Consider the following 25513-nt stretch of genomic DNA (forward strand, 5'->3'; position numbering starts at 1 on the left):
ATGACGTTGTTGTCTCCCGGGATATACTCTATCCTGAAGTCGAAATCCGCAAAGAACTCCGCCCATCTTATGTGCCTCTGGCTCTGGAGCTTCGCCGTGCGCCAATACTCTAGGTTCTTGTGGTCCGTGCGGACTTGCACGGTGTGCTTGGCTCCGATGAGGAAGTGCCGCCACGCCTTGAAAGCCGCGTGGATGGCCAACAACTCCCTGTCCCAGATGGTGTAGTTCTGTTCTGACTTGCTGAGCTTCCGGGAATAGAAAGCGCAGGGCCTCCAGTTCCCTTGCGGATCTTCCTGCAAGAGGACGGCCCCCACTGCTCTGTCAGATGCGTCAGTTTCAACCCGCATGGGCCTGCCGGGATTCACGTGTAGCAGCTGTTCTTCGGACGCGAAGAGGCTCTTAAGTCTCCTGAAGGACTGCTCCGCCTGGTCCGTCCATGTGAACTTTTTCTTCTTGGAACTGAGGGTGTCCGTGATAGCTGCCGTCTCTTTCGCGAAACCCCTGATGAACTTGCGGTAAAAGTTGGCGAAGCCGACGAACCTCTGGACTTCCTTCCGATTGCGCGGGCTATTCCAGTCCAACACCACGCGGACCTTGGCGCTGTCCATGGCTAGTCCCTTGTCGGACAGCCGGTAGCCCAGGAAATCCACCTCCGTCACATCGAACTGGCACTTCTCCAGTTTGGCGTAGAGTCTGTGCTCCCGCAGCCTCTGCAGGACCTCCTTTACGTCTCTCTCGTGAGTCTCCCGCGATTCTGAGAAGATCAGAATGTCGTCGAGGAAGCAGACGCACTTCTTGTAGAGGAGTCCCGCTAGCACGTGGTGCATGAAGGCTTGGAAACAGTGGGAGCCATTTTGGAGACCAAACGGCATAACTCTGTATTCATAGGTGCCCAGCGGTGTGAACATGGCCGTCTTCCACTCGTCACCTTCCCTCATGCGTATTAGATTGTATGCTCCGCGTAGATCCAACTTGGTGAAGATCCTCCCCTTCCTTACCGTTGCGAGCAGGTCGTCAATTTTGGGCATGGGGAAGGCCTTGGGCTTTGTCATCGAGTTTATGGCCCTATAGTCCACAATGAGCCTTTTTTGGGGCGTGTCCTTCTTCTTCACGAAAAACACAGGACTGCCCCCCACTGCCTTGGATTCTCGGATGAATCCCCGCTTCAAATTGTGATCTATGAACTCCCTGAGTTCCTGCATCTCATCTTCAGACATGGAATACAGCTTCGCAGTCGGTAGCGTCGCCCCTGGTAAGAGGTCAATTGCACAGTCGTAGGGCCGGTGGGGTGGTAATTGGTCAGCTTCTTTTTCGCAGAAGACCTCCAAAAACCCCTTGTACTTGTGGGGCACTGCCTGCACCATGCCGAGATGCAACTGTTGCCCTTCCTCCTGGCCCTCCTCCTCCTGGCCGGTTTGGATGCAATGTTGTGCGCAGTAGGACGAGCCAAAGGTGAGCTGCCGCTGGTACCACGCTAATGATGGGCTGTGTCTATCCAGCCAACTCATGCCTAACACTATAGGCGTGTCTGACAGTCGGGTGACATTGAAACTGATGACCTCGCGATGATTCCCAATTTTCAGCAGCATGGGTGGCGTCTGTTGTACCACTTGCCCACCCAGCAGCTTCCTGCCATCTACCGTGACGACGTTCAGAGGCAGCGTGGATGGTAGTAGCGCTATGCGATGCTGCTTGATGAACTGCATCCCCACGAAGTCTGCGTTGCTCCCTGAGTCAATTGTAATGGGGACTTCCAGGGTGAGTCCATTAGGAAGCTGGAGAGTAGCAGTGAGCTGCACCACTGGCTTGGGTGGTAAGGGGTCTGTAGGCTGCAAAAGCGCTGGGGACTGCTTCACTGACTTGCCTGGCTGAGCCCCAGCATGTCTGCTTCCAGCCAGGCATTGTCGTTTCCCTGAAACTGTTCTCCTTGTAGCGCTTCCCCTGTTACTGTTGCTAAGGCTGCAGTGTGCTTCTGGAGCCTCTGGGGACACTCTTTGGCCATGTGCTGTGCACTGTCACAGACGTAACACTTCCTGGTCCCTCTAGGAGGCTTCGCCTTGACTGCTCCGGACGCTGAGGCTCTGGCAGCTGTCTGAGCCTTTGCACCACCCAGTTCCATTGGTTCCTCCCCCTCCCTCAGCCTAGGCGAGGGATGCGTACGCCCCAGGTCGCTGGGAAGAAAAGGAGGCGCTCTAGCTGGTGCGCGGACTTGGCGCCCCTCCTCACTGTGCCAAGGGCGTTCTTCGTGGCGCACTCCTATCGTGAGTGCCCTCTGCACGACGTCTGCTAGGGTTTGAGGTCTGTCCCCCCTGGCCAACTCATCTTTTACGGAGCCATGAAGCCCCTTCCAGAACAAGTCTCTCACTGCCAATGAGTCCTTTTCCCAGCCCAGCACATTCAGCAAAGCAAAAAAGCGAGAATGGTACTGACGCACTGTAGCCTTGCCCTGCCTCAATCCATGCATCTCCCGGCGCGCCACATCAACATCAACTGTAGATTGGAAGCAAGCGTCCATGGCTTTGATAAATTCATCAGAGTTCCTGCGGGCAGGACCATCTTCGCGCCACAAATTGCGTAACCAGGCTCTGGCTTCCCCATGTAAGTGGGACACAATAAAGCCTACCTTCTCCTCCTCCTCATCTTTGAAGTCTTTCCGAAGCAAATGCAGCGCGTATACGACGTCTGCTCTGAAACTGGGATAATGCTTCAGGTTTCCATCGAAGTGGGCTACTAAATTGCCCCCCCTCCGTCCGAGTCCGATTCCCTCTGATCTGGACCCCGGGAACCCCTCTTTGCACGCATGATCCCACCTGGCTTGCAGATCCTGGCATCGCGCTTCTGCTTCGGCAACTGTCTTCTGAGAGACCCGTACTGCAGCGGAGAGTTCAGCGACTGCGTTTTGCAGGGTCGTTATCTGCTCCTCAGTAGTCATGTCTGTCAAACTTCGTGAGCTTTGCAAAAAAAATTTTTGCGGTTTCTTGGAGAGGGGACTTACTGTCCGGGCTGCCTCAAGTCTCAGCTCACAAAAGACCAACGCCAATCTCTTCTTATATCCAAATTGTTTATTGCAGTTCATTGTTTGCTTCACATCCGAGGCGCGCAGCCCTACGTCTGTTACGCTTAGACCGCTGAAGTCCCCTCTGAGTCAGTCCCTCCCCTGCACCAGTTTAAGAGGCTTGCGCTGCTCCACCTCTTTCTCTCTTTCCTTTTTCGCAGGGTCTTCCTGCCCGCTGGGGTCTCGCCCCTCCTGGATTCCTCTGACGCGGAATCCCCAGATTGCTCTTGCCCCCTCCTGCGGGCTTTGGGACCTGGCCCCTCCTCCGGGCTCCCTGTACTTCCGCGCGCCTCCACATTTGAACTTGGCGCGCGCGCCCAACCTCTAACCTTCCTTTTGACAGCTACACTACTCCCTTCACTACTCCCCTCCCCTTCCGGGAGGGTGGCTTGCTCTGACCTCCCTCCCTTCTCTGCTGCCGGAGCTGCTTCCCCTGATACACTGGAACCTCCACCCCCTTCGCTGCACTCTGGCGGGGAGGCTGGTCCTGACGCCCAGCTGCCACTTTGGGATCCCCCGCTGGCCCCCTGCTCCTGACACGTTCCCCCTGGGGCTCCCCTGGCCTTGACCACCGGCGCCCCCTTCTGGGAATCCTCTGATTCGCTGGAAAGACTCATGGAATCTCTTGAGTCATTGTCATTCTCTTCCTCGCTGTCCTGGGACTCATCCCCATCGCTCTCCATCTCCTGCCTACCCTGTGCCTCTGTCCCTGAACCCCTGACAACCCTAAATATATTTATTTTAGAATCTGCATGTAAATTCATATTTAAATGTGTATTTTGGTACTTTTTAAAAGTTGAGAACTGCATCACAAAATTCAGTGATGTATGAAATCTGTAGGATAGTTGTGTTCTGATCAGTAAAAAATTCATTTCAGAAGCATCCTCAGTAGTTGTACCCCTTTGAACGCAAATAAAAAATGAACTTTCTCAGAGGGTCAATGATACAGCGCTACAAGCTGATGTGGTGCAGGATAAGGTTTCTTGTGTTTTTGCTTTGATTAAATCTGGCCCTAATTCAGCTTTATTCCTGAATAACTTAGCCTGGTGCAATAATTTATGGGCAGACATATACATTCCTATCCACATCAAGACATAGGACACTTCCATAGTTATCATTCATAATAGTAAAGTTGATGTTTGAATTTGTAGCTCACTGTCTGCACATTTGGTCACATGTTGCTGTTATTGGAGAGTGAGTGCAGGGTTTTCTTTTATTTTCTAAATTTTATTTTTCATTTTCTCATTTTACAAACTTACAACAATACAAATTTGCACATCCAATTTAAGATCTCAAATATTAATATCTACCCCTTCCCCTTTCTGCAGTTGCTTGTGTCACATCTTTTATCACTGCATAACCAGTTTAAATCTATTTATTATTTGTCCTTCATACTCAAATTAAATCATTTTATTGCTCGTTTTTATTTCAATCCTGCTAATGTTTTAAGCTGTTTGCACTAGTTCTTCAAATAGTCCTTAAATCTTCCTCATTCCAAGTGTAAAAAAAGAGTCTCTCTTCTTGATTTCTTATTCTTCCAGTAAGTTTCTCCATTTCTGCATACTCCAACAAGTTTTTGCTGCCAATCTTCCTTGGCTGGGACTGCTTTTTTCCAGGGTTTCCAATTTCACATTTCTTTTCATTTCTCAGTTTGGGCACAATCCATGATTAACAGGATTTTCCTTTCCACATTAACGGTGGATTCTGCCTAAACTGAGAAATGTTCTGTGTAGTCACATCACGATTATGAGCTCTTGTATTCTTCCAGCCACTAAATGTCAGAGTTATGTACATGGCTTTTTTTGTTTGGTTTGGTATTGTAATCCTGTGGGAATATAGGTGATTAGAAGAGGAACTGCATGTCTGCCTGAACTATGACAAACCTGGTTATTGCGATGAAATTTTGTCTGCAGCTAATGATTGATAGTTATGGGCAATTGTATGCCTCAGTACTGTCGCCTCTGTCTGCCATATCTCTCCCTTGAACTGAGCTCAGAAACCAACAGCTAGCACTGATGTGAAAAAAGTAACATGATAAAGAGGTTCCTGAACCCCAAAACCCACCCCTCCACATAAACAGGGATGGTGCTTGCATACAAATGAAAATACTGAGGATCCATTGCGAATCTTTCACAAACATATGATTTTTTGGTGGTAGAAGAAAAGGTGGTGGGGGGGGGGTAAATCATTATTGAAAGCTAGCTGAATAGCAATGTTTTGTGGCACTGTGCAAAAAATAAAAACAAAAATCCCCCCAAAAATTCAACTATATGTGGTGAGTGTAGAAAGACCCGCAGTGAGGCATTTCAGGGAAACCCAGGCAAACAGCACAAGGGTGATGCAAATTGATGGGTGGTACCTGCAAATTTGAGAGCCCCATGGACTGCAAGAAGATCAAACCTATCCATTCTGAAGGAAATCAGCCCTGAGTGCTCACTGGAAGGACAGATCCTGAAGCTGAGGCTCCAATACTTTGGCCACCTCATGAGAAGAGAAGACTCCCTGGAAAAGCCCCTGATGCTGGGAAAGATGGAGGGCACAAGGAGAAGGGGACGACAGAGGGCGAGGTGGTTGGACAGTGTTCTCGAAGCTACGAACATGAACCTGACCAAACTGTGGGAGGCAGTGGAAGACAGGAATGCCTGGCGTGCTCTGGTCCATGGGGTCACGAAGAGTCGGACACGACTAAACGACTAAACAACAACAACACCTGCAAATTTCTATTACCTGCATGGCCTGCCTGTTTTCAAACCTGCTTCCCACCGCAGAGATCTCTCTTGCTGGACATCTATGTCTGAGTCAGAATTCTTAAGTGCAATGCTAATCTTGCAACTGCAGTATGGGTACAGCGGAAAAGAGAGGAGATCGTTCCACCAGGCAACTTGCCCCAATGGAGCGATCTCCTTAGTGCTACGTTGAATTCCTCCCATTCTTTTAAGGTTGAGTATTTGCATACCGCTTAAAGCTTTTTAAATATTAAGTGGCTTCGATGTGCTTTTAAATACACAAATGAATAAACTCGAGGGTGCATAAGCCCAAACTTTAATTATTTAGACCAAGTATCACCCAGTATATGTGTGTGCATGCATTAGAAGCAGAGGAGCTCCTAAGCAGGTTGCCAGCTTTTTAACCGGCCTTTGTACTTGTCCCTTTGACAATGGTAGTTTGCTGTTAGCAGGTGATCATGTTAAGTGAGGTGCCATGAAAAGCTTTCACTGCTGATTTACTCAAACTGAGATTTCTGATACTTGTGCTCTTAAGCAGCTAATGCTAGCTGGCCGGCCCATTGAGGGTGGGGGCCGCTGGTCTGATGTCAACGCTGTTTCATATGAACAATTGCCTGGAATCTAACATACAGTATCCATGCATGTGCGTGTGGCCACTGAATCTCCCTTAATGGTAACAAGCTGCAAACAGAGGGTGAGAACCTTCAAAAAGGAGGAAGAAAAGTAAGGGGGGGGGGAGAGTGTTAGAATTCCTGCCCCGTGATTGCAGTCATGGGATTGTTGTCTATCACATGACAGTGTATGTTTTGACTCCACAGAGTGGGAAATGACGGAGACAGGATGTTTGTGTTACTGTGTTCCATGAAGTGGGACTATTGTTCTTTGTCCTTTCTCTTTGGTGTCTGATGCTAGAGAGAGAGAGGAAGCCATTTTGCACTGCTCCATGTGTGTTTACATATAAATAAATGTAGATTACCCAAAATGCTGAGTTGCTGAGTTCTGTTACGCAAACTACGAACACTCTGTGGATCTCTAAGTGTGCCGGTGTCTGTTGGCATTGGTCACTGTGATGTTCAGGCAGAAGAAAGCTTTTGAAGCTCCTGAATGAACGACCAGGAGGGAGAGAACAGGCCAGTCAGGCATGTGTCTCTGCCAGGGTCCTACTCGAGTGTAGGATGAGCTCCTGATAGAGAGACTCTGTGGCTACCATCAGGAGATGATTGGTTTCACCTGCATTGTCCCATAGACCCTGGGAAGCTTCATGGGACTTGCTGAATGGCTATTTTGACTCTGACCTATTAGTAGTAAGCTGTGTGCTTTGTTAAATATTTATACAGTGGTACCTCGGGTTACATACATTTCAGGTTACATACGCTTCAGGTTACAGACTCCGCTAACCCAGAAATATTACCTCAGGTTAAGAACTTTGCTTCAGGATGAGAACAGAAATTGTGCTCCAGCAGCACAGTGGCAGCAGGAGGCCCCATTAGCTAAAGGGGTGCTTCAGGTTAAGAACAGTTTCAGGTTAAGAACAGACCTCCAGAACGAATTAAGTACTTAACCCGAGGTACCACTGTATATGTTAAATGAATTGTTAAGAGACCATGAAAGGATCCATTTAGGATCCGGAGGGTGGAAATGGAGTGAGGAGTTAGCTGGCATAAGCTGCTTAAGAAAACAAGGACCAGAAATGAATTTCAAAGGGAGTAAACAGCTGAGCCATGTTCGTGTACTCAGCTTCTTTGGGAGAAAAGATGATGGAGATGGGCATACTTCCTTCCTTCCTTTTTCCCCCTTTTCTTTTTCAAGCAGCAGAAAAAGGTAGCAGAAGGATAACAGCTGGTGTCCAGCAGGTGGCTTGGATTGCAAGAGGCAGCTGGGAGTGGCAATTGCCACACACGCAGCACGACACGTTAATTACACTTGTTGTAATTCTGCCTGGCCCTTAATAACAAAGGAGGAAGTACTGATGCATGGAGTTGGCTTGAGTTTCTTACTTCTGGTGTCAACAGGCAGAAGAAAGTGTTTTTGTGTCTCCCGAGTAGTTTCTCATGGGTGGTAGTTTCGAAGAGTCACATTGCACTTCTTTTTCTTGCCACTGAGAACATGTCTAAAGCTGCAGGAAACTTCCAGGTAGAGAAACAGTCTGCCTCTTAATACTAGACGATGGGAGCAAGGACTAGGGGAAGACCACTGACCTCAAGCCTTCATTGACTGTAACCAAGGGGTGTCTGGCTGGTAAGTTGACCACACAACCCTAGGTCTGATGGCAACAATGCAATATTTAGGTTTGAAAAGGACAGGACATAATAGCAATTCTGAGTACAGATAGTGAAGCTGTTACTCACTCCCTTTGTCACTAAGCTTTATTATCCCATTTTGGGACTGAGGATGGTTTAGATTAAGGTTACCAGACGTCCCCGTTTCCTGGCGACAGTCAATGGATTTACAAATCAGTCCCCATACAAAATCCATTGAAGTTGAAAAGTGTCCCCGGATTCATTGAAAAAAATCTGGTAACCTTAGTTTAGATGGAACCAAGAATGCAAGCTTGTAGGAATGTCTGGATATATATCCAGCACCAATATGGGGATGGATGGGCAAATGAGCAAGTTCAGTTATTTATTTTTTTACATTAATATCCTTTCTTTCCTGCAAGGAGCTCAAGTTGGCATACATGGTTCTCTTCCTATCCATTTTTATCTTCACAACAGCCCTGTGAGGAAGGATAGGCTGGCTGAGAGAATGTGACTGGCCCAAAGTCACCCCATGAGTTTCATGACTGAGTGGGAATTTGAACCCAGGTATTCTTGGTCCTAGTCCACCACTCTAACCACTGCACAACACTGCCTCTCACCAAATAAACTAAAGCTATTGTTTACAGAGAGTGAATGGCAAGCTGATACTCACAATTACTTAAGGCACATATAATTTGGCAACACGTCCAACCTTGCTGGTAGTGAATGACCTCCAGTTTGCGACTGACCATGCTAGATTTGTACCTCCATTGTCAGATGCCCCATGCTTCTAAATATTCTGATTCAGCTGGGCTTTTCATAATTTGAAGATGCAACGTGTGAATCGGAAACCTCCCAGCCTTAAGTGTCAGGGTTCAATGGATTCACCGCTTGGGTGAACTACCCCTAAGTCATTTCCTTTTAATCCAGTCGTCTACACACCCAGATCAGCTGCCTCCCTAGGACACTGGCTCCAGCAAATAATTCATTCTCCTGATCCTTATTTTTAAAATGCATCCCATAGTTGCCCCTAGTAACCTGGCTTTGAAACTCTTAACTCTCCATGCAAAAAGGATCCACCTTTCCAGAAAATATTGGAACATGTGCAAGCTTGATTCCTCCCTGCCATGCTCTCACACAGAGATAGACATAAACATGGACACAAATTCAGACACTTATTCCTCATTCTGTTTAACCTACAGTAATAAGTATCTTATTTTTAAGACAGGACAGATTTGTTCTAGCATAATGAGGGCTGTTTCAAGTGACCTGCACATGGAGGTCATAAGTAGGGATGGAGGAAAGTGTCAGAAGTGTCAGTTCTGCTTGGCTTTACCTATAATCCAATTCCATTCAGATTCTGCATTAATGGGCCATTAAAAAATTTAAAGCATGCATTTTAATCCATATTTGGACTCTCCTTCCTTGGAGGTTTTTAAGTAGAGGTTGGATGGCCATCTGTAATGGATGCTGTAGCTGAGATTCCTGCATTGCAGAAGAACTGAACAATGGTTACAGTCTGCCTATCTTCCCTCCTCCCTCTTCCCACTTGCCTACTCCATCTTCTGCTCCTGATTCTGCACTGCTTTCTGCCACAGACTCTCCCAGCTCACTAAGCCCTGTTACCTCTTCAGCTTCCAACACCTTCTCTCCCCAGTCTTCTCCCTCTTCTCGCTCTGACCTCTCATCGTTGTCCCACCACCATCCCTGGGCTGGTTCCCCAGCTGGTTCCTACCACCATTCCTCTGCATCCAACCAGTCCATGACAGTGACATTACTGGCCCTATCTCCATGACCTACTTGGCCACAGGCTGCCCCACCAGGTCTAGGGACTACCAACTTCCACTGCCCAGAAGGGAATCTGGCCCTTAGTCTGAAAGAGTTTCCTTACCCTTGAAATATAGAGAGATAGATGTTCTCTAGTCTCATGTACATTTCTGCCCTTCGGTTTAGTTTTCATGAGGCATCTTTGCCCAAATTGTGTTTTAAAAGAGATACTGAAACTGAACTAGGAAAGAAGTCCATAATTTGTTCAAGGTCATCTAATTACTGAGCAGATAACTGAGAGAAGATGCTTTGGAGGCTGCTGGCTTTCAGCCATGTATTAGTCCACTTGAGTGCCCAGCCTTCTCAGCATTATCTAAGCATCATATATTAGAAAAAAAAAGAGGCAGAGAGAGAGCCAATGTTAGCGGGGCCATCAAGGGAGTATGAGATATGGTTTCCAATGTGATTGGAGTTGCGGATGCTGATTAGCCTCCTATCGCTGTAGAAATCTGCCGGTGCTAAATTAGCTGGCTCCCAGAACCAATTCCAATCAGAATACAGAAGCAGCAAAAATGCACTTGCAAGACGTAGTGGCAATTCCTTGATAGCTGTCATGCCACAGAAGGGAACGACAATGGCAAACATACTGGGTTTGGATGTAAGAACGACTTGACTTTAGTTCCCTCTGTGGCCAGAGATTGAGATTAGAAAACGGGTGTATTAAAAGCAGTCTTCCTCAACAGGGTGCCCTTCAGAATTTAACAGGACTCCAGTTCCCATCATCCATGACTGATGGCCATATTGGCTGGTGCTGATGGAAGTTGGAGTTCAGCAACATCTGTAGGCCATCCGTTTGGAGAAAGCGATCTCCCTTGGGAGGTGGTGGACTCTCCTTCCTTGGAGGTTTTTAAGCAGAGGTTGGATGGCCATCTGCCATGGATGCTTTAGCTGCGATCCCTGCACTGCAGGCGGTTGGACTAGATGACTCTCGGGGTCCCTTCCAACTCTACAATTCAATGATTCTGTGGTATTGGAAGATTGTAACAGCTGTTGTGTGTTGTGGGTCAGGGGAACATGGATAATTTGGTTTAGGATCACAGAAATTCTGGCATGAGAATGAATGGAGGCACGTTTTAATGAGTCAATTGGAAGAATTAGGCTTAGGTTAAAGAGAAGTTCAGGCATTGGTTGAACATTGGTGGTGTATACCACACAGACAGAACATTTGTAAAGCAAAACGGGCATACTGAGCCAACATGGAAAGAACATGATAAATAGAAAAAACTTAGGAAGCTGATCATGCTGCCTACTAAGAAATAGTATGTAGATGGAGAGTTTTGTATTGCTGTTTTTGGCCTTTTTGGAAAGCATGGTACTTTGAAATAAAGTTTGCTTGATCCCTGGACATTCTCTAGGCTGCCAGAACGGGCAAAGGCATTTGATGCTGCAAAGACTTGGGCCCTGTACACTCTATACATTTAAAGCAGTTTCATGCCACCTTAAACAGTGGCATGGCAAAGGATCTTGGGCACAGTACTTTGTTAAGGGAGCTGAGAGTTGTTGGGAAACCCCTATCCCCACCCCCTGAGCTACATTTCCCAGTTTCCTGGGAAGAGAGATTGATTGTAAGACCACACTGGACATTGTAGCTCTGTGAGGATGAAAAGGAGAGGACTTTGGTAATATACCACCCTGTGTGAGGCCACAGCCCTGGTGGTGCCAGCTTAAGCAGGGCTTTGGAAGGAGGCATGAGGCTCTGGGAGGGTCCTAGAGCCCTCCTACCTCCTTCCCAAAGCCCAGTAAACAATTGCCCAGCTTTGGGAAAGAGAAGGAGGAACTCCAGGTCCCTGTGAAAGTCCTCATGGCTCCTTCCTGAAGCCAGACAAGTGCTTACTAGGCTTTGAGAAGGTGCCCTTCTTGGATGTGCACCCAATGTGACTGTACCACTCACACTGCCCTAAATCCACCTCTGAGGATGAGTTACTTTGGGCCCTGCACGGGGAGAAAGGTGAGATATAAAATAAACAAACCAACACTAGAGAACCAGTGTAGACAATACCAAGAGAGACAGAGCAATGGTCTAACTCAGTATAAGGCAGCTTCTGAGGTTCCAGGCCCTCAATGAAATCCAGTTGTTTCCCTCTACGCCTTCCAACATCTGTAGCTTTTTTTGGGAAACAGCAGCTAAAAGGGGTCCATGCAAAAGGAGGCCAACCCTGTAGGCTGTGATTCTAACACAGACTGAAGGCGAAATGATCGAAAAATGCCCCACTGATTCAGAAAATGGTGGGCCCCTCTTCCTCTCTGTGTCATCCCATAAATAATATTTGTGTGCACAACAGCTGTGATGGCATCCACTTCCATGGGCCACAAAATGTTGGCAGTCTCTGCTTGGCATGGGTCAGAGTTGATTGCTTCCCACCCGCTTTTGGATACACAATAAAGTCTGCATCAGCCGATGGCAGGCAAAAACTAGGCATATTATTTGTTCTGGCTGGAAGATGACTAACAATGTTGTTGTTTCTTAAAGACCCTTGGCAGGATGATCAGTGGCTCATAGATTTTGTTTTCCCCATCTCACCGGGTGACAGAGCTGCTGCAGTCAATAGCAGTCGTGTCAGGCATGACAGCTTAAAGATAAACCTCCTTGTCAAGTTGCACAGAATTTCTAAAGAAATAATTTCCTTTTCCCTTTCGGAAACAACCTTGCATTTTTCAATCGTGGACCTTCCCCTAGACCTAAGCGGGCTATTCTCTGCAGAGTTCATAGCCATTAAATGCAAATGACTCACACAGGCCAAACATGGATCTTGGATTTGGTTGGGCTTTGCAAACTGCATTTTCAGAGGCAATGTGAAAACCAGTTGGCTGCACCTGCTTGAAGAAACTAGAGCTGGCTCAACAAGTGAAAGTTGGGGTTGGAACTGATGAAGATGGTGCCACTCCATCTGTTGTTAGAACAGTAAGTTCTGAAAGGGAGATTAGGGACTTCCAAATTCTTCTTCAACTCAAATTTAAAATGTGAGCCAGAGAAGAAAATCTGAACCAGAGAATAATTCTTAGTTTATCAACCTGGCCCTCGATCCCCCCCCACACCCCAACTTTCTTTCCCTCTCCCTTTAAACAAGATATTTTTACTGGGGCAATAACACCAGTGCCCTAGCAGCAGGAAGAGGGAAGCATAAAGATATCATCTTGTTAGGATATTTCCGTTCCACCTTAAAAGGGAGCAGGCTTTGTGAGTCAGAGTCTGCGTATTTCCTGTTCACAGGATGTTTATGTTTTCTGTTGCTTTCGTTTTCTCTCGGTGTCGCAGACACTAAAGCAGGCAGTCGTGTTTTTCTGTGTTCTGATCAACACTGAATAAACTTGTAAATAATGCTCTCCTGAGTGCAACTTTTGGCTGTGCTAATTGCTGATAGAGTGTGCATGAGCTCTAGAATGTGGCAAGAGATTTTCTAGAAACTCATGTCGCTGCGTGCCTACGGGAGGTCGATGGATCGTCGGGCAGACGGCTTGGGGGCCATGATGGACTTTATCTCCCTGGCAGTATCCCAACAACAGGTTATGGACCCAGATTCACAGCACTTACAGGAGAGTAAGACTGCGACAGACTGCTGAAAGGTATGTGGAAGAAAAGCGAAAGTGAGGCTTTTCTGTTTGCCGCGGCAAGAGCTTTGATGTCCGGCAGGCCTAATTGGTCTGGGCGTCGAGCCCAGCAGGCCTCAAGATTTATGAGCTGCCGAGATAAGACGTCTCTGAAGTGAATAAGACTCACGGCTCAAGTAGAAACCTGGAATGGAGTTTTTCCAAGCTTCTGAGGCTGCTGAGTGCCCAAAGTTAAATCGGCACAATTATGGGACCTGGGCTGTGTGGTGTGAGAGCTTGCTGCATCAGTTTGGAGTGTGGCATACTGTGTGTGAGGCCCCTCCAGTTCCTCTGACAGATCGATGGAAGGCCGAAAATTCGAAGGCGATAGACGTAATCGTCTTGTCCGTCTCTCTGGAGGAAATAAAAACGCTTGCTGGCAATCTGACTGCACGTAAGATGTGGCATGCTTTGAAGAAAGCCCATTTGCCAGTCATCCCAGCCCAGAGTTTGACTGCATCGGAGGTCCTGGCTGTTTCCCAGAATGCGTGTGAATGCAGGGATGCTGAGGGCACCGGTTGCAAACTGCAGGGGGAGCTGACTGTCACGTCATCCCAGGCAGCATTCCAGCCTCCAGGGGGAGCCAAGGAGTCGGCAGCTGAGAGCTCTGTTTCTCGTGGGAGCCAAGGTCATCGCCTTTGCAGAGGCCGGAAAGGCAAAGGTAAACAGAGGCAGACACCTGCAGATGGCCAGAAGCAGAGGGAGGGTGAAGAGCCCACGCCAGAGGAAAACAAGGTTTTGTTTGCTGGCAAAGCTTCACCAAAGGCTAAAGGCAAGTCTGATGGCCAGGAGCAGGGGGGCAAGCTGCAAAAGCCCACGCCAGTGGAAAACAAGGTTTTGTTTACTGGCACAGCTTCACCAAAGGCTAAAGGCAAGTCTGATGGCCAGGAGCAGGGGGGCAAGCTGCAAAAGCCCACGCCGGTGGAAAACAAGGTTTTGCTTGCTGCAAAGACTGCTCCAAAGGTCACAGCCAGGTTTGTTGTTGATTCAGGCTGTACCCGCCATGTCTCAAAGGACCGCCACCTCTTTATCTCCTTCAAACCTCAAGAAGGTGAGATCCACCTGGCTGATGGAAAGACATTGCGAATTGCAGGAGAAGGGACTGTGAAACTGGCAAGTCTGCACACTACCATCAAAGATGTACTGTATGTTCCAGGCGCTGCAGACAATTTGCTCAGTGTCCCACAGCTGACTGGGCGTGGTTTTGAGATTTCCTTCAAGAGGAGCGTCTGTGTCATCAGAAAAGGCAAAGAGGACATTTTGCATGCAAAGTTTATGGATGGCTTGTTCTGTATAACTTATGATGACATTGGTGCTGTTGTATCTAATGCTGATTCTTGTTGTGTTGCACAAACTAACAAAGTTCTTCATGCAGGATGCATTCATGATGCACACAGAAGATTTTGTCACATGTCTTGGCAGGCGCTGGCCAAGATGCCAGAGATGGTTGAGGGTTTGAACATCAAACCCTGTAAGTTTCACATGAAATGTGTATCTTGTGCAGAGAACAAGGTGAAGGTTGCTCCAAAAGGCAAGGAGTCTAGCAGGCAGGCTTCCAAACCCTACCAGCTAGTGCACGCAGACCTGGTTGGTCCACTTGCGCCCTCTTTGGGTGGAGCAAGGTACTTCATGGTTCTAATTGATTCTTTTTCCAGGTACATTCATGTGTTTATGCTCGAGCAGAAATCGCAAGCGTTTCCGAAGTTCAAGGCATTCTGTGCTTGGTTGGAGAATGTTCACGGTAAACGTATTGGCTGTCTGTTTACTGATCGAGGCGGGGAGTTCACTTCTCAGCAGTTTGAAGCTTTCCTGACTGAGAAGGGAATCCAGCATAGCCTCTCAAGTCCTGGATCTCCGTGGGAGATTTGTGAGCAAGCAAAGCAAACGTTGCTGCAAGGACTGAAAACATTGTTGCATGATGCCAATCTCCCTGAGAAGTTTTGGGGGGAGTCTTTGAACTCGTTTGTTTACACTTTTAATCGCAGATTGTCATCACCTATTGGTTGTACCCCCTATGAGAAGATGTTTGGTAAGAAACCCAACATCAAGCACATGAGAATCTTTGGTTCTGACATGTGGGTACACACCCCACAGAGCAACGAGCTTGGGAAGCGTGGGGCACATGGTTTGTTCATGGGGTACGAAAAAGGTGCATACAGGGTGTGGATGACCAACTCTAAGTCCATTAAGTTCACAAAGAGTGTTGAGTACAATCCTAAGTGGGGGGAAAATGTGGGAATTTTCCAGAGTTACCCAGAGGAGGATGAAGGTGATGTCAAAGAAGCAGCTAAAGCTGAGGAAGCTGCTGAGGATGATGATGACGATGATGATCAGAGTTCGGATTCCAGTTCAGTGGGCGGCGCTGCTGCTGATGTCAGTGACAGTGATGACACAGCAGACTACAAGAGCGCAAAGGCCTCAGTCAGACCATCTGATACGTCTGACAATGAACTGGAAGAACCACTGTTCACCATTGGTCACTTTTCTCCTAAGAAGGAGGAGATGAGTCCAGAAGACTTGCGTCTAGTACGCAGATCTGAAAGAGCCACGAAGGGCAGACCTCCAAAGAGATTTGCTGATGAGTTTGCTAAGACAGCAACTGCTGTTCTTGGTAGCTCAGAGAAGGTATGGGAACCTTCAAGTTTCAAAGAGGTTCAGGAGTTAACCTCTAAAGATGCTGAGCCTTGGCTAAATGCCATGAAGGCTGAAGTTGATTCCTTGAATAGGAACCAAACTTGGGAACTGGTACCGGTAGTCCCAGGAATGAGACTGGTTGGCAGCAAATGGGTCTTCAAGGCCAAGACAGACCAGAATGGCAAGGTTGTCAGACACAAAGCCAGATTGGTTGCCAGAGGTTTTTCACAGGTACCAGGACAGGATTACCACGAGACCTACTCACCCACAGTCAAATATGAGAGCATTCGGCTGATGCTCAAGATAGCTGCAGAGGAGAAACTGCATGTTTCCCATCATGACATTAATACAGCTTTTTTGTACGGGGTTTTGGGGGAGGAGCTGTTTATGCTTCCACCTGACGGGATGCAGATACAGAAGGGAATGGTCTGTAAACTGCGGAAATCCTTATATGGTCTCAAGCAGAGTGCCAGGTGTTGGAACACAAAACTCACTGAGACATTGCTTTCTCTAGGTTTTCACCAGGGCAAAGCTGATCCATGTGTGTTTGTCAAGGAGGAGGGGCAAAACAAACTGTATTGTTTATGTTTTGTTGATGATCTTCTGATGTTTTGGAAGAATCAGGCTTTGTACCAAAGCACCCTAGCTCAACTGAAGGAGCACTTTGACATGAAAGATCTTGGTGAGATATCCAACTATCTTTCTCTGCAGGTGGAGAGGGACCAAGCAGGTAATTTTCTGGTACACCAAACACAGAAAATTGTTGATGTATTAACCAGGTTGAATTTGGTTGATGCAAACCCAGCAGACACACCGATGGTGACAGGTTACCAGGTAGACAGTACTGCTGAAGCGTTTTCTGACACAACGCTGTACAGATGCATTCTAGGCAAGTTGAATTTCATTGCTAGATGCTCAAGACCTGACATTGCTGTAAGCTGTAACCTGCTTAGCAGACATGCCAACAATCCTACTGTTCAGGATTGGAAAGCTCTGAAGCGCATAGCCCACTATTTGAAAGGGACTATGCACTACAGGCTGAGGTTCACCAGTCAGAAGACTGGAGGTCTTGAAATCTTTGCAGATGCAAGTTTTGGAAGTGATACCACGGATGGTACAAGCACTTCTGGAGTATGCTACATGTACAACCACTGCCTGTTTGACTGGTTGTGCAAAAAGCAGACGACAGTGAGCCTAAGTTCCTGTGAAGCAGAACTCAATGCTCTGTCATTTTCACTCATGGATTGTGAATGGTTGATGCAACTGTTTAAGGACATCAGAGTTTCTGTGAAATGTCCTGTACAAGTGTATCAAGACAATAGATCGTGTTTGGCTTTGCTGAACTCGGAGAGTTGTAAGCAAAGGACCAAGTACTTGCAGATTAAGCTACATCGTGCAAGAGAGTGTATTCAGAAAGGACTCATTCAGGTGTCCTACATGGCAGGAAATGAAATTCCTGCTGATCTGTTGTCTAAGGTTGTTAACAGAGAACAACTTAAGGTTTACGTACAAAGGTTGCAATTGGGTTGAACCACAGGTACTACAGGTTACACGGAAAGGGGGAGGATGTTAGGATATTTCCGTTCCACCTTAAAAGGGAGCAGGCTTTGTGAGTCAGAGTCTGCGTATTTCCTGTTCACAGGATGTTTATGTTTTCTGTTGCTTTCGTTTTCTCTCGGTGTTGCAGACACTAAAGCAGGCAGTCGTGTTTTTCTGTGTTCTGATCAACACTGAATAAACTTGTAAATAATGCTCTCCTGAGTGCAACTTTTGGCTGTGCTAATTGCTGATAGAGTGTGCATGAGCTCTAGAATGTGGCAAGAGATTTTCTAGAAACTCATGTCGCTGCGTGCCTACGGGAGGTCGATGGATCGTCGGGCAGACGGCTTGGGGGCCATGATGGACTTTATCTCCCTGGCAGTATCCCAACAACATCTCCCCCTTCTCTCTCCAGTATGCTGATAATGTCTTAGGATAGGGTACTTGTGGGTCTCTGGAAAATGACGTTTCCCCCAGAACTACTGCAGTGACTGGGGTGTGGTGGGTGACTTCTGACATTGTGCTGGCTTCAGAACGTAAGCCAAGCAGTTTCCATGCCCAGATTATTTCCAGCTGCAGGTCCTGAGTGCAGGGCTTTCATTTTAACTTTGTTGTAATTAGAATGATTTAATTGTAGAATTATTAAGATGCTGCATGCCATACTTCATGAATAAATAGACAAGGATAAATAGTCTTTCTCTAATTAACCAGATGCACCCATCCTACACTATGAGATATGGCTGGCGCTAACCCTAATGAAGTTCTGGTGCTGGCAAAAAGACCGATTTATTGGAGCAGGCCTTAACAGAATGCTGCTGTTTGGACTAGGTTGTGGTATTGCTCTTGCTCGTATTGCTTTGCCTCCCTTTATCTGCTCCTAGTTTTTTTATTTGCTTTTTGTTATTGTGGTTTTAATTCTATTTCATTTGCACCCTAAATCTGGGATTGTTCTCCCATATGAGGGGCGGTCTAGAAAATATTTTAAAATAAATAAAAACTCTCTTGCACCATCAGCCTTACCTAAGGACCAAAGAAATGGGCAAGGATAGTAAATTACTTTCTCTACTCACAAATTACTGTTTGAACATCACCAGAGAAATAAAAAAGAACCACACAATGTGGATTACTGCAGTGATGCAGCTATAAATGAAAAGCTGTTTGCTGAACTAATGTTTGGGGAGATTACTGTAATGACACTTCTGAGGGACATAAATTTGAGGGAATTATTGAGTAGTACTCATTTTTTTTCCTTTTTCCTTTTTAACAAGGTGTGTGGCTCTCGAAAGTTGGATAGTCCATCCATCCTGCCAGCTGCTTCCTTAGGGGATATAAACGAACAGTCAATCTTTTGAGAGCAAGGTGGAAACTGAAGGCAGGAATATGCCATCAGAGCAAGCTTTGCTGTGAAATGGCACATTTGGGACTTCAAATTGGTATCATCAATCCCATCATTGTCCTGAGGGCCTTTCCTGTGTGATCATCAAAGTGACAAGTATACAGTTCTATGGCTGCTTGCCACACGTCCCAGGATTCAAGAGTCCCTATGGAGAAAAGACTCTCCTAAACCAGCACATCCCTCCTCCTTTGATGAAAGCAGCCAATACAGAGGCTTCTTTCAGACAGCACTCAATACCCACCCAGATACTTCAGCTTTGAGGAGCCCCAGCCTGCTAACATCTTATGCTAAGATTTAGGAGAGGCAGTGCTTCTACCCAGGTTAGGAGTCTTTAGTAGAGTGGTGGGCAATATCTGGCCTGCCCACCCACCTAATTAAGCTCAGAAACATGACTCTTTCACACTATTAGTGAACAAAACATACAGAAAGCCTCTACGTTAGGGAGAACTGGCTTGCAAAAATGAGTATATTAGGCCAAATGGCATGAATTAGGATAAATTCACACAAAATTGTTGATGAATTTTCACAAGGCCTTTTTTATTTTAAACCTATGGGAAAATGTGGAGAAAGGAACATAAACCTGGAAAACATAAACCAAAATTGACAGAATCTCCTTAGACTTGGTCTTATTTAAAATCTTACATATGCCTTCAGCCCTACTCTTTTGCATGATTAAGTCCACTCTCTCCCCTCTCTTTTCTCTTCCTTACCTGACCAGTCCCTCCAAGGCCCTATAAATTTCAGTCTCTCATGGAGATGAGAAATGCATTAGCTCATGACTCTAAAACTCACCAATGGCTCAGTATCATCAACCAAAAATCACCCATTTCCCTGTGCAACTTCAGGGCATTTTGGCCTACAGAGAAATAAGGAAATTCATGCTAGGTTATTCAAGACCACATATCCAGGGCTGTGTCTAAAATACTTGGGTCTACTGTAGATAAAACTGAGCCTGTCAGATTATTTCCAGAAACAGACCATCTACTAGGCCTTGGTGAAGACTTCATTCCCTGATCAAAATCCAATGCCCTCATGCATCTGAAATGTTGCAGGCTATTTACTTAGGGCACCGCTACAGTATGTAACATTTTCCTACAAATTGCCACTCTCCAAAAAAACCCTGTGTGTATTGGGGGAGGGAGATAAAATCACTTTGCCAGACCTTCCAATTGTCCCTATTTTCCAGGGACAATCCCAGATTTACAGAAGCCGTCCCAGTTTCTGATTTGATCCCAGAATGTTCTGCTTTTCCTTAGGAGTCCCTATTTTCATTGGAGAAATGTTGAAGGGTATGGAGTTATGCGACCCCCTGAGCCAAGGAGATAAGTAACCATACAACCTTTAGAAGACATCTGAAGGCAGCCCTGTGTAGGGAAGGTTTTTTGGGGGGGGGAAATGTTTTATTGTGTTTTTATATATGTTGGAAGTTCCCAGAGTGGCTGCAGCAACCCAGTCAGATAGCTGGGGTATAAATAAAATAATAATAATAATAATAATAAATAGGATGTTCCTAGTTTCATTGGAGAAATGTTGGAGGATATGCTTTGCAAACAAAATATTAGGCTCCCATTGGGGGAGAAAAACTTTGCACCTCTTTGTCTGAAATTTGACCAGCTTCATCCATTGAGATGGGGCAGCTATGCCTGCAAATTTAATCTAATTCTGCCAAGAAATAAAAAAAGTTATAGGCGTCTTAAAAAAAAACCCCTCAAATGTTGAAGACATCACCTCACACAGAAACCTCATCTGTCTGAAATTTGACAGGCTCGGTCCACTCAGCAACGGCTACTATGCTGGCTCATTTCTTCCAGTTCTGTCAAAAAGTGAAAGCTGATTATTTTCCCATGTCAGTCAATGGGAAGACACAGAAAGCCTCAAATCTCTGAAGCAAGACCTGATGGGAGGCTCCCCCCCCCCAATAGCCTTCTATGAGGCTTCTTCCTCCTCTGTGTGCAGCTGCAAACCTCTTACCAGGCTAGTAAAAATGTCTTCACACGAGTTTTCTTTGTGAACTTATTTACAAGGCTGCTTTTTCAATCATGTGGTTGTTACATATACTGTAAAGGGACCCCTGACCATTAGGTCCAGTCATGAATGACTCTGGGGTTGCGGCGCTCATCTCACTTTATTGGCTGAGGGACCCGGCATACAGCTTCCGGGTCATGTGGCCAACATGACTAAGCCGCTTCTGGCGAACCAGAGCAGCGCACAGAAACGCCGTTTACCTTCCCGCCGGAGCGATACCTATTTATCTACTTGCACTTTGACGTGCTTTCAAACTGCTAGGTTGGCAGGAGCAGGGACCGAGCAACGGGAGCTCACCCCATTGCGGGGATTCGAACCGCCAACCTTCTGATCTGCAAGCCCTAGGCTCTGTGGTTTAGACCACCGCGCCACCCGCATCCCTACATATACTGTACTATCCAGTATAATGTTCGTACTGTAAGCCACCCTGTGATCTTCAGATGTATATAAATTTAATAAATAATTATTATTCTTGCGAGATTTAAGAAGACTGCAAAGCTAGTGGTAAGCTGAGATTGTGAGGAATATTTTGATCAGCCACGTAATATGCCTGCTGTCTTTAATTAGTATATGATTGCCCAGTGTTAAATATGAACTGTTCAGTCCATTTGCATGCCAGTCTAAAACAGCACCATGATTATTTTCTAGCAAGAGGCTTTCCTTGTCCTGTGGCTAGCATGGAAACCAAGTGGGAGCCACAGGGAGAATGGAGTAACCGGTCCCTGGTCTGCCATGCTGCCCACTTCCTGCGTGGAGTTATGTGAACTCACCTCTGAGGAATTCCTAGTTGCCTGTGGCGACCAAGCAAGTTTAAAAACAAGGTTGAACAATAAGCATCCTGAGACTACAGGTGGGTTAGCGGGGAGAAAAATGAATAGCAGCCATTCCCTGCATCACAGGGATATGGGTTGTATCCAAAGCAAGCCATAATCACAGTAGACCCATTGAAATCAATTGACTTGGCTTAAGTCCATTGATTTTGAAGGGTCTACTTTGTGTATTACTAACAGCACAATCCTAAACAATCCCAATATAAGTCCTGAGACAACCCACTATGTCTTTAATGCATGTGCTCAAATTGTCCCTGGAAAAAGGTGACACAAAATTCAGAGAATTTCAAAGGATGGCTGTGCTTTGGTTCTCAAACTGTTTTGGAAAGTGATCATTAGACAGGTTCTCCTTTAAATGTGATCTGAAATGAATTTATCTCTCTCCCTTCCCTTGTGCAGTCATCACATAACCCCAAGCAGGGTGCAAAGAAGATGCAAATAATAAAAACTGGTCATTTTGCTAGAGGGGGAGATAGGCTGAAGATGAACTGGAGGCAGGTGGAGTCAAATTCCTGCCCCATCTCTAGTCTCCAGCATCCTAAACCTTGAGACTCAAAGAGGAAGATCTTGATAGTTTTATAAGGTAGGACCTAGTGAGGTCACAGGGTTGCCAACTCTTGAAAATTAAGGAAAACAGTGGTATGTGGCTATCGGCTGAGCCTGGGATGTGGTCCATTGGTACTGGTGAGCATTTAAGGTCCCCAACCTTGGGTTGCCATCTGATTAGATTTTACTCTGATTCTGATTTGATTCTAGGATGTATTTCAATTGATTGCTTAATTTTATCTTGATGTGTTATATAATTGATGTTAGCCGCTCTGAGCCCGGTTTTGGCCGGAGAGGGCGGGGTATAAATAAAATAATAATAATAATAATAATAATAATAATAATAATTAGGGCCCATAGGTAAAGGTGTGATGCTAGGGATGCAAAGCCACTGAAGGAAGAAATAGGTGAAAACCTGAATGAACCTGAATGATAGAAACCTGGTCTGTGGTCATGCATCTTCCAGTCCTTTATTTGTTTTAATTGACAGCCATGGTATCTAGTAGAGCAGGTTCCCTTTTCAGTAGTAATGTGCCTTTGTCTACTTGCCTCTGGGGAATTACTAACGGTGAATAAATATTATCAGACGAGCTCCTAATTAAAGGAGTTCAAGTGGCTTATCTTATAACCCTACAGTCCCCTCTAGAGTCCCTTCCTCCTCAGGCTTCTTTGCTCAGAGATGGTCCAGGTTGGGTATGGATGTGCCTCCTCATCCCTGGTTACACTGAAACTGACCTGTCTTGCTGACCTGGCCTTAGCCATGGACTGTTTGAAGCGGTACGAATTGGAGTAGATACTGACTTAGTTATTTGCACTCCTACTGATTCTCTGCCAAGCTGGACCTGACCGTAATAAAGTGTCTCATCTGGTTGTTATTTTTTTCATATTCTAGTCTGGCGCAATTCACAGGGGCATATTGGCCAGACATAGCTGATGGCAAAGAAATATGTAAGGGTCAGGAATGGGAGACTTTCCATTTTATTTTGTATTTTTACTCTGCAATTGTAATGCTGGATTTTAGAGATTTAGAAGTCCCCCTTTTCTAAAAAAAGAAAGGACCTGGGACTCAGGAAAGTAAGTGGGCTGGGAAAGGCAGGAAATCACTGCTGGAGATGGGTTAATAAATGTATTAACCTCAGTCATGTTTGAAAGCATTGACACCAATCTCTGGCACGGAATGAAAAAAAAAAATTCAGGAAGAGATTGTGGCTGTTACAAGGCTTATGAGAATTTATCACCAACCAAAGCTAGATCATTTCTTCTGTAAAAGAGAGCTTACACAATTGCTTCTTATTACACTGTATTGGTACTTGGTTTTAACAATGCGATTTTTATTTTTCATCTTGAGAGTCAGTGTGGTGAAATGGTAACAGTGTGAGATTGAGTCAAGAGAAACAAATTTGAAGCTCCGCTCAGTTATGAAGCTCACAGGCTGACCTCAGTCACATTCATACCATACATTTAAAGCACTATGATGCCATTTTAAACAGTCATGGCTTCACCCAAAGAATTCTGGGAGCTGTAGTTTGCTAAGAGTGCTGAGAGGACCCTATTTGCCTCACAGACCTACAATTTCCAGAGTGGTTTAGAAATCAATCCCTCTTCAAAGGGAACTCTGGGAATCTTTCCTCTGTGAGGGCAATAGGGATCTCCTGGCAGTTCTCAGCACCCTTAACAAACTACAGCTCCCAGAATTCTTTGGGGAAAACCATTACATCATAATGGCATTATAATATTTTAAATACATAGTGTGAATGTGGCCATAGAGAAGCATATTGACTACCCTGAACTCCACAAAGGAAAAGTTGGATATAAAGATAATAATTATTTTAGTCAAAGTATTTCCTTTGCTTAAAAAACATGAATATTTTCTTTTTTAAAAAATAATAATAATTTTATTAAGAATTTCAACAAACAAATTATCAAAACATATCATCTTCATTGTTTCCCCCTTCCCCCCACCCCAAGAAGAACCCTCCCCCTCCCCCCAAGACTTCCCTCAGCTCCTCTCTCTGATTTTTCAACACATGTCATTCTCTGCATATTGTAAAATTGTAAAGATCCTCAAATTCTCTGTCTATTAAACATGAATGATATTTTCTGATTTCTAAGCATGCTAAAAAAGTGGAAGTTCCTAGAAATCAGTAAAGGGATTTTTAAGGAAAAAAAACAAAAGTTCTCCTAGGTATCTTGTGTGGTATTTAAATTCAGGTCCAGATTTAAGAGACATCATGCTTATTGCCAAGAAAGAAAGAAAAATTCACAGAACTGAAAAGTTACTAAACTTCACTGTTTCTGATACTTCCATCAAAATGCCAGCCCCTCTTGGGGAATACAAGTGAGGGCTCCTGTGTGTTACCTAATCTCCCAGTTGTTTCATGGAGATATCCATAATCATGGAGAACAAGATAGACTTCTGAGGCATCTCATAGTTGGCTATGAGTGGAACAGAATCCCCCAAAGCCACCATCTTGGTCCGTTCCCCCCCCCTCAAAAAATTCAAGTCCGACCATGGAGAGATGGCCCAGAAGAATGACCAGATTCAGTAGTGGATGGCCTGGTGAGATGCTGCCACTCACTTGACCTCCAGTTGGTTGAATCACTGCTGCATATTGGGAGGTAAGAGGAGGAATGTTGAAGCATCAAGACGGCCAGTGGGATCAAATGTAGTGCCAGGAATGCTGGACTGGCTCCACCACTGCCCTTACACTGCACCAACCTGCCTGTTGCCTCTGCCCTCTCTATCCTCCAATCAATATGGAAGATTGGAAGCCGGGTGAGTTATGGCTCTCCACCATGCCATCCACTACTGCTCTGGTCCATGGTACTGAAAACTGAAAGCAATTCAAACTAATAAACATTTATTAAGGCATTCCCAATAGGCACAAAGTAGGACCAACATAGGAACTCTCTCTGGCCAGGGGATGCCAGAATTACCTTACACCTTACTGATAGACAGCCCCAAGGCCCTGGAATGGATGCCTACCTGATAATCCCTGATATTCGCTTGCTGATGCCAAAGTCTTAATTGAAAACAAAAACCCCCAAGCTTCACATGGTAAACTAGTGCTCCACAAGCTAACTCTGCATGAAGCAAGAGCTCACTGTTG

At 45.8% G+C, this 25513-nt stretch overlaps 2 protein-coding genes across 3 annotated transcripts in view; one reads left to right on the plus strand and one right to left on the minus strand.

Annotated features, from left to right (window-relative positions):
- The window catches only part of KCNMB2 (potassium calcium-activated channel subfamily M regulatory beta subunit 2), a 316176-nt gene that overhangs the window by 282232 nt on the left and 8431 nt on the right, over positions 1 to 25513 (minus strand). The window lies entirely within an intron of this gene.
- On the plus strand, positions 13833 to 15973 carry LOC308477610 (uncharacterized protein; the record flags this gene model as incomplete). Its single annotated transcript, XM_081006340.1, has 2 exons — positions 13833 to 14931; positions 15715 to 15973. Coding segments are annotated over 2 exons (1101 nt in total). The 3' UTR covers positions 15717 to 15973.

This window comes from Podarcis pityusensis, assembly GCF_964106645.2.
Source record: "Podarcis pityusensis genome assembly, chromosome: 5".
In the NCBI taxonomy this organism is placed as follows: domain Eukaryota; kingdom Metazoa; phylum Chordata; class Lepidosauria; order Squamata; family Lacertidae; genus Podarcis; species Podarcis pityusensis.